This window comes from Hyla sarda, unplaced genomic scaffold (genome assembly GCF_029499605.1).
Source record: "Hyla sarda isolate aHylSar1 unplaced genomic scaffold, aHylSar1.hap1 scaffold_601, whole genome shotgun sequence".
In the NCBI taxonomy this organism is placed as follows: Eukaryota; Metazoa; Chordata; class Amphibia; order Anura; family Hylidae; genus Hyla; species Hyla sarda.
The window spans coordinates 192,281-202,227 of record NW_026610616.1 but is presented as its reverse complement, the minus strand read 5'-3'; the positions used below and the strand labels follow the sequence as shown (position 1 = coordinate 202,227).

General features: G+C 47.0%; 1 protein-coding gene across 1 annotated transcript; it reads left to right on the top strand.

Annotated features, from left to right (window-relative positions):
• The first annotated feature begins 5,330 nt into the window (after positions 1-5,330).
• LOC130340792 (beta-1,3-galactosyltransferase 5-like) lies at positions 5,331-6,269 on the top strand. The gene has a single exon (XM_056554212.1). It carries the CDS (start codon positions 5,331-5,333, stop codon positions 6,267-6,269), a length of 939 nt encoding a protein of 312 aa, XP_056410187.1.
• The last annotated feature ends 3,678 nt before the right edge of the window (positions 6,270-9,947 follow it).

Here is a 9,947-nt window from a genome sequence, read left to right as displayed (position 1 = left end):
GTCTCTTCTGATTATCAGTGTCACCTCTCAATGATCTCTATATAAGGGAAGTCTCTTCTGATTATCAGTGTCACCTCTCAATGATCTCTATATAAGCGTTGTCTCTTCTGATTATTATCAGTGTCACCTCTCAATGATCTCTATATAAGAGTTGTCTTTTTATTATGTGTCACCTCTCAATGATCTCTATATAAGAGTTGTCTTTTTATTATGTGTCACCTCTCGATGATCTCTATATAAGAGTTGTCTCTTTATTATCTGTGTCACCTCTCGATGATCTCTATATAAGTGAATTCAGTTCTCTACAATCTCATTATCAGCGTCTCCTCTCGACGATTTCTATACAAGGGACGTCTCTTCTGATTATCAGTGTCTCCTCTCGATGATCCTTATATAAGGGAAGTCTCTTCTAATTATTATCAGTGTCACCTCTCGATGATCTCTATATAAGAGTTGTCTCTTCTGATTATCAGTGTCACCTCTCAATGATCTCTATATAAGGGAAGTCTCTTCTGATTATCAGTGTCACCTCTCAATGATCTCTATATAAGCGTTGTCTCTTCTGATTATTATCAGTGTCACCTCTCGATGATCTCTATATAAGAGTTGTCTCTTTATTATCTGTGTCACCTCTCAATAATCTCTATATAAGAGTTGTCTCTTTATTATCTGTGTCACCTCTCGATGATCTCTATATAAGAGTTGTCTCTTTATTATCTGTGTCACCTCTCGATGATCTCTATATAAGTGAATTCAGTTCTCTACAATCTCATTATCAGCGTCTCCTCTCGACGATTTCTATATAAGGGACGTCTCTTCTGATTATCAGTGTCTCCTCTCTATGATCCTTATATAAGGGAAGTCTCTTCTAATTATTATCAGTGTCACCTCTCGATGATCTCTATATAAGAGTTGTCTCTTCTGATTATCAGTGTCACCTCTCAATGATCTCTATATAAGGGAAGTCTCTTCTGATTATCAGTGTCACCTCTCAATGATCTCTATATAAGGGAAGTCTCTTCTGATTATCAGTGTCACCTCTCAATGATCTCTATATAAGGGAAGTCTCTTCTGATTATCAGTGTCACCTCTCAATGATCTCTATATAAGCGTTGTCTCTTCTGATTATTATCAGTGTCACCTCTCAATGATCTCTATATAAGAGTTGTCTTTTTATTATGTGTCACCTCTCAATGATCTCTAAATAAGAGTTGTCTCTTTATTATCTGTGTCACCTCTCGATGATCTCTATATAAGAGTTGTCTCTTTATTATCTGTGTCACCTCTCGATGATCTCTATATAAGCGAATTCAGTTCTCTACAATCTCATTATCAGTGTCACCTCTCGACGATTTCTATATAAGGGACGTCTCTTCTGATTATCAGTGTCTCCTCTCGATGATCCTTATATAAGGGAAGTCTCTTCTGATTATTATCAGTGTCTCCTCTCGATGATCCTTATATAAGGGAAGTCTCTTCTAATTATTATCAGTGTCGCCTCTCGATTTCTATATAAGGGAAGTCTCTTCTAATTATTATCAGCGTCTCCTCTCGATGATCCTTATATAAGGGAAGTCTCTTCTAATTATCAGTGTCACCTCTCGATGATCCTTATATAAGGGACGTCTCTTATTATTATCAGAGCCGGATTGATCTTCAGAATCTTTCATAGAGAATAAAATAATAAATTCTTGTATAGATCAGTGTGAGGCGCAGTTGTTCTTTTCTTCTCATGTCCTTTTGGTGCCCCCCCCCCCATCACTCCTGCCCCATCATTACCCATCCCCCCCCCATCACTCCTGCCCCATCATTACCCATCCCCCCCCCCATCACTCCTGCCCCCTCCCCCATTATTACCCTTCCCCCCCCCCCCCCCCCTGTGATGAAGTTCGCCCTTTAGGGATTGTCACAAAACCAACAGAGCCAGAGATGGGAGAACAGCACCAGGTCACAAAACACACAGGATGGGGGGTGATCCGGGGTCTGGGCAAACAGTGGCCAACAGAAGGGCACAGTCACTGGGCAAACAGTGGCCAACAGAAGGGCACAGTCACTGGGCAAACAGTGGCCAACAGAAGGGCACAGTCACTGGGCAAACAGTGGCCAACAGAAGGGCACAGTCACTGGGCAAACAGTGGCCAACAGAAGGGCACAGTCACTGGGCAAACAGTGGCCAACAGAAGGGCACAGTCACTGGGCAAACAATGGGCAACAGAAGGGCACAGTCACTGGGCAAACAGTGGCCAACAGAAGGGCACAGTCACTGGGCAAACAGTGGCCAACAGAAGGGCACAGTCACTGGGCAAACAGTGGCCAACAGAAGGGCACAGTCACTGGGCAAACAATGGGCAACAGAAGGGCACAGTCACTGGGCAAACAGTGGGCAACAGAAGGGCACAGTCACTGGGCAAACAGTGGGCAACAGAAGGGCACAGTCACTGGGCAAACAGTGGCCAACAGAAGGGCACAGTCACTGGGCAAACAGTGGCCAACAGAAGGGCACAGTCACTGGGCAAACAGTGGCCAACAGAAGGGCACAGTCACTGGGCAAACAGTGGCCAACAGAAGGGCACAGTCACTGGGCAAACAGTGGCCAACAGAAGGGCACAGTCACTGGGCAAACAATGGGCAACAGAAGGGCACAGTCACTGGGCAAACAGTGGGCAACAGAAGGGCACAGTCACTGGGCAAACAGTGGCCAACAGAAGGGCACAGTCACTGGGCAAACAGTGGCCAACAGAAGGGCACAGTCACTGGGCAAACAGTGGCCAACAGAAGGGCACAGTCACTGGGCAAACAATGGGCAACAGAAGGGCACAGTCACTGGGCAAACAGTGGCCAACAGAAGGGCACAGTCACTGGGCAAACAGTGGCCAACAGAAGGGCACAGTCACTGGGCAAACAGTGGCCAACAGAAGGGCACAGTCACTGGGCACTGGGGAAGGAACAAACCACAAATCCCGAGATTCCACTCTGGGTCCAACACTCCAATATATTGTCCACAGATAACAGCTCCACGTCTAGTGGTCCCTCAGGTCCCGTGGGAGGTCTGGTCCTCACATCCGCTCCTCAGTTCACAGGGGTCCACATCTAAGTCCACAGATAACAGCTCCACGTCTAGTGGTCCCTCAGGTCCTCTGGGAGGTCCGGTCCTCACATCCGCTCCTCAGTTCACAGGGGTCCACAGATAACAGCTCCACGTCTAGTGGTCCCTCAGGTCCCCTGGGAGGTCCGGTCCTCACATCCGCTCCTCAGTTCACAGGGGTCCACAGATAACAGCTCCACGTCTAGTGGTCCCTCAGGTCCCCTGGGAGGTCCGGTCCTCACATCCGCTCCTCAGTTCACAGGGGTCCACATCTAAGTCCACAGATAACAGCTCCACGTCTAGTGGTCCCTCAGGTCCCCTGGGAGGTCCGGTCCTCACATCCGCTCCTCAGTTCACAGGGGTCCACAGATAACAGCTCCACGTCTAGTGGTCCCTCAGGTCCTCTGGAGGTCCGGTCCTCACATCCGCTCCTCAGTTCACAGGGGTCCACATCTAAGTCCACAGATAACAGCTCCACGTCTAGTGGTCCCTCAGGTCCCCTGGGAGGTCCGGTCCTCACATCCGCTCCTCAGTTCACAGGGGTCCACAGATAACAGCTCCACGTCTAGTGGTCCCTCAGGTCCCCTGGGAGGTCCGGTCCTCACATCCGCTCCTCAGTTCACAGGGGTCCACAGATAACAGCTCCACGTCTAGTGGTCCCTCAGGTCCCCTGGGAGGTCCGGTCCTCACATCCGCTCCTCAGTTCACAGGGGTCCACATCTAAGTCCACAGATAACAGCTCCACGTCTAGTGGTCCCTCAGGTCCCCTGGGAGGTCCGGTCCTCACATCCGCTCCTCAGTTCACAGGGGTCCACATCTAAGCCTCCCCCCATCTTCCTGGGTCCATCTCATGTACAGATCTACCAACCATGGCAACAGATCCCCCTGCCCCCCATTACAGTTACCTCCGAAACGGGGCAAGAATTATAAGGAATAACTTGGTATTGGTGCACATCACCCCCCTCTCTGCCCCATCAACACCACCATTACCCAATCCCCTCCTCATCCCCCCCCCTCCCATCAACACCACCATTACCCAACCCCCTCGCCACATCAACCCCTCCCCCCCCCCACCATTACACCCCCCCCCCCCCCTCTGCCCCATTAACACCACTGTGGTAGCCCTTGGGGGGTGTATGGTAGGGATGGAATGGTGTTGGTATATGAGGGGTTAATATTAACCCAGTCACTACTCGTGATGCCAGGGTGAGGGCTGGTATGCTGAATCTATGTTCCGGCCTATCGCCGCCCTTCCCAGAAGCGATAGGTGCAATGAAATGACTGAAGGTCCACAAGCAGATTTAACGTTAACTTGAATAACTTTACTGCAGTGCTTGTAATATCCAATGCGTAGTAACAGTCTCATATAACAGTTCTTAGGTTGCTTAGTGACTGGCAGGAGTTGCGGACCTTGCATTATACTTGTAGTCTCTGAATTTAGGGAGTGATGTGCAGATCCGTCCGGATTTAGGGGAAATATTGGGTCCGGTGATACTGCAGAGTGCTTAGGGGATGACAAACTCTATAATTTAGATCATTCAGACGTTGCCACAAGGCTCAGGCCTAACTCACTGTGATTACTGCGATATAGGTCGTCTCTCATCAAGAGCCAGGAGAAAGAGAGCGAGAAGATGGCCGCCGCTCCCTTATATGGGCAGGGCGATTCTGATTGGTCCGAATGTCTGCCATTCACTTTACATGGTATCATGGGATTGCTTACATCACAGGATCTATATACATTGCATAAACCCAAAATGAGGCTAAAGATACCAAAGTGAGGTCTGGAACGCATCCAGAACGAGGCTTGGAACGCATCACATGACCTGAAGGCTCTGCGACACCATGGAAACCAGTAATTAACCATTTATATACAGAAATAATACTATATACATTATTCTATGGACTAATTAGAAATCTATACACTATAATAGAGGCGACTAGGGGCGGACTGACTAACATATTACTAAGTCCTAGGGACTCTGGCTACGGGGACCCATAGATAAATAAGTACCGTATGAAATGCGGTACTGGGACACCACACCACCATCACCCCCCTCTGCCCAATCCACACCACCATCACCCAACCCCCTCCCCATTATCCATCTCCCTCCCTAGAATTCCTGCTCTGTCGCTGATCTCGGTGCTGTGACCCCACAGAGTCCAGAGGTCGCAGGTAACGCTGAGCTCAGTGCGTTGTGTTATAGTGTAAAGGTCGGTGATCTCGCTCTCGGTTATTCCGGCGGTCATGGCGGTGCGGACATCTTGGTTGCTGAGGGTTCTGCTCTGTTTCTCGGCCTTCCTCACTCTCCTCCTCCTCTGGGGCCTTTCTGAACTCTTCTCCAGCAGAGAAGGGGTGGACTCCTCCAGCCTGATGACCTCTGACCTCCCTGAGCCGCGGTGCCGGTCCGGCCTGGGCCTCCTGATCCTGGTGACCTCACATCCTCAGCACCGCGCCTCCCGGACAGCGATACGGAGAACCTGGGCGCAGTACGAGGGGTCCACATACCCTTGGCAGGTGGTCTTCTTGGTTGGACGCCCTTTGGACGTGGTTGTAGATTGGCGAATACACAACGAGCAGGAGGTCCACGGCGATATTCTGATGGGTAACTACGTGGACACTTACCGCAACCTGACCCTAAAGGTCATACATGGGATGAAGTGGGCGGCGGAGAGGTGCCAGGCGGCCCACGTCCTGAAGACGGATGACGACTGCTACGTGAACACTCAGCGGCTGCCGTCCTTCCTGAGCCGGCGCGGTGCCAGCAGACGCCTGTACGTGGGCTCCGTCTTCCCCAAACACAAGCGGGTGGTGATCCGGGACCCCGCCAGTAAATGGTTTGTGTCCCCCCAGGAGTACGGGCCGGAGGTGTACCCACCCTACGCCAGCGGGATCGGATACATCTTATCCTTAGACGCCATCAGGATCATATTGGATACAGCCGGGAGGATGGCGCCGATCCCCGTAGAAGACGCATATGTGGGCATCCTGGCCGACAGAGCCGGCATCACCGCCAAGACAAGTGCAAGGTTCACCAAACACAACGCCAAATGGGGCGCCTGTAACTACCGATACCTAATGGTCATCCATGGACTGTCACCGCACGACCAGGACCTGGTGCACAACAAGGTCCAGAACACAAGAAACGCCTGTACCCACAGCAGAGAGGTGACACACTGGAGGTGATGGGGGCCAAGACAATGCACAGTACTACTTCTCCTGTATATACGGACACTGCACAGTACTACTTCTCCTGTATATATACCTAATGGTCATCCACGGACTGTCACCGCATGACCAGGACCTGGTGCACAACAAGGTCCTGAACACAAGAAACGCCTGTACCCACAGCAGAGAGGTGACACACTGGAGGTGATGGGGGCCAAGACAATGCCCAGTACTACTTCTCCTGTATATACGGACACTGCACAGTACTACTTCTGTATATACAGATACTGCACAGTACTACTTCTCCTGTATATACGGACACTGCACAGTACTGCTTCTCCTGTATATACGGACACTGCACAGTACTACTCCTGTATATACGGACACTGCACAGTACTACTCCTGTATACACTGACACTGCACAGTACTACTTCTCCTGTATATACGGACACTGCACAGTACTACTCCTGTATATACGGACACTGCACAGTACTACTTCTGTATATACGGACACTGCACAGAACTACTTCTCCTGTATATGCGGACACTGCACAGTACTACTTCTCCTGTATATATACCTAATGGTCATCCACGGACTGTCACCGCACGACCAGGACCTGGTGCACAACAAGGTCCAGAACACAAGAAACGCCTGTACCCACAGCAGAGAGGTGACACACTGGAGGTGATGGGGGCCAAGACAATGCACAGTACTACTTCTGTATATACTGATACTGCACAGTACTACTTCTCCTGTATATAAGGACACTGCACAGTACTACTTCTGTATATACGGGCACTGTACAGTACTACTTCTCCTGTATATATGAACACTGCGCAGTACTAGTTCTGTATCTACGGGCACTGCACAGTACTACTTCTCCCGTATATACGGGCACTGCACAGTACTACTTCTCCTGTATATATGGGCACTGCACAGTACTACTCCTGTATATATGGACACTGCACAGTACACCTTCTGTATAAACACTGCTCAGTATTACTTCTGTATATATGAACACTGCACAGTATTACTTCTCGTGTATATACAGACACTGCACAGTACTACCTCTCTATATACGGACATTGCACAGTACTACTTCTCTATATACGGACATTGCACAGTACTACTTCTGTATATACGGACACAGCACAGTACTACTCAATATACGGACATTGCACAGTACTACTCTATATATACGGACACTGCACAGTACTACTTCTCCTGTATATATGAACACTGCACAGTGCTACTCCTGTATATATGAACACTGCACAGTACTACTTCTCCTGTATATATGAACACTGCACAGTACTACTTCTGTATATATGGATACTGCACAGTACTACTTCTCCTGTATATATGAACACTGCACAGTACTACTTCTGTATATATGAACACTGCACAGTACTACTTCTCCTGTATACTACTTCTCCAGTACTACTTCTCTATATACGGACACTGCACAGTACTACATCTGTATACATGAACACTGCATAGTACTAATTCTCCTGTGTATATATGGAATCTGCACAGTACTTCTTCTCATGTATATATAAACGCTGCTCAGTATTACTTCTCCTGTATATATGAACACTACACAGTATTACTTATCCTGTATATACGGACACTGCACAGTACTACTTCTCCTGTATATATATATATATATATATATATATATATATATATATATATATAAACACTGCACAGTACTACTTCTACTGTATATGCGGACACTGCACAGTACTACTTCTCCTGTATGTATGTATATATATATATATATATATATATATATATATATATATATATATATACACACTGCACATTACTACTCCTGTATATACGGACACTGCACAGTACTACTTCTGTATATACGGACACTGCACAGTACTACTTCTGTATATACGGACACTGCACAGTACTACTGTATATACGGACACTGCACAGTATCACTTCTCCTGTATATATGGACACTGCACAGTATCACTTCTCCTGTATATATGGACACTGCACAGTACTACTTCTCCTGTATATATGAACACTGCACAGTACCACTTCTCCTGTATATATGGACACTGCACAGTACTACTTCTGTATATACGGACACTGCACAGTACTACTTCTGTATATATGGACACTGCACAGTACCACTTCTCCTGTATATATGAACACTGCACAGTACTACTTCGCCTGTATGTATGGACACTGCACAGTACTACTTCTGTATATACGGACACTCCACAGTACCACTTCTCCTGTATATAGGAACACTGCACAGTACTACTTCTCCTGTATATAGGAACACTGCACAGTACCACTTCTCCTGTATATAGGAACACTGCACAGTACCACTTCTCCTGTACATATGGACACTGCACAGTACTACTTCTCCTGGATATATAGACACTGCTCAGTATTACTTCTACTGTATATATGAACACTGCACAGTACCACTTCTCCTGTATATATGAACACTGCACAGTACCACTTCTGTATATAGGAACACTGCACAGTACCACTTCTCCTGTACATATGGACACTGCACAGTACTACTTCCCGTGTATATATGAACACTGCACAGTACCACTTCTCCTGTATATAGGAACACTGCACAGTACCACTTCTCCTGTATATATGAACACTTCACAGTACCACTTCTCCTGTATATAGGAACACTGCACAGTACCACTTCTCCTGTATATATGAACACTGCACAGTACCACTTCTCCTGTATATATGGACACTGCTCAGTATTACTTCTCCTGTATATATGAACACTGCACAGTACCACTTCTGTATATATGAACACTGCACAGTACCACTTCTCCTGTATATATAAACACTGCTCAGTATTACTTCTCCTGTACATATGAACACTGCACAGTACCACTTCTCCTGTATATATGAACACTGCACAGTACCACTTCTCCTGTCCTGTATATATACACTGCACAGTACCACTTCTCATGTCCTGTATATATACACTGCACAGTACTACTTCTCCTGTATATATAAACACCGCTCAGTACCACTTCTGTATATATACACTGCACAGTACCACTTCTCCTGTCCTGTATATATGGACACTGTACTGTACTATTCTCCTGTATATATGGACACTGCACAGTACTACTTCAGTATACATGGACACTGCACAGTACTACTCCTGTATATATGGACACTGCACAGTACTACTCCTGTATATATCAACACTGCACAGTACCACTTCTCCTGTATATAGGAACACTGCACAGTACCACTTCTCCTGTATATATGGACACTGCTCAGTACTACTTCTCCTGTATATATGGACACTGCTCAGTACCACTTCTCCTGTATATATGAACACTGCACAGTACCACTTCTCCTGTATATATGGACACTGCTCAGTTCTACTTCTCCTGTATATATGGACACTGCTCAGTTCTACTTCTCCTGTATATATGGACACTGCTCAGTTCTACTTCTCCTGTATATATGGACACTGCTCAGTACCACTTCTCCTGTATATATGAACACTGCACAGTACCACTTCTCCTGTATATATAAACACTGCTCAGTATTACTTCTCCTGTATGTATGAACACTGCACAGTACCACTTCTCCTGTATATATGAACACTGCACAGTACCACTTCTCCTGTCCTGTATATATACACTGCACAGTACCACTTCTCCTGTCCTGTATATATGGAC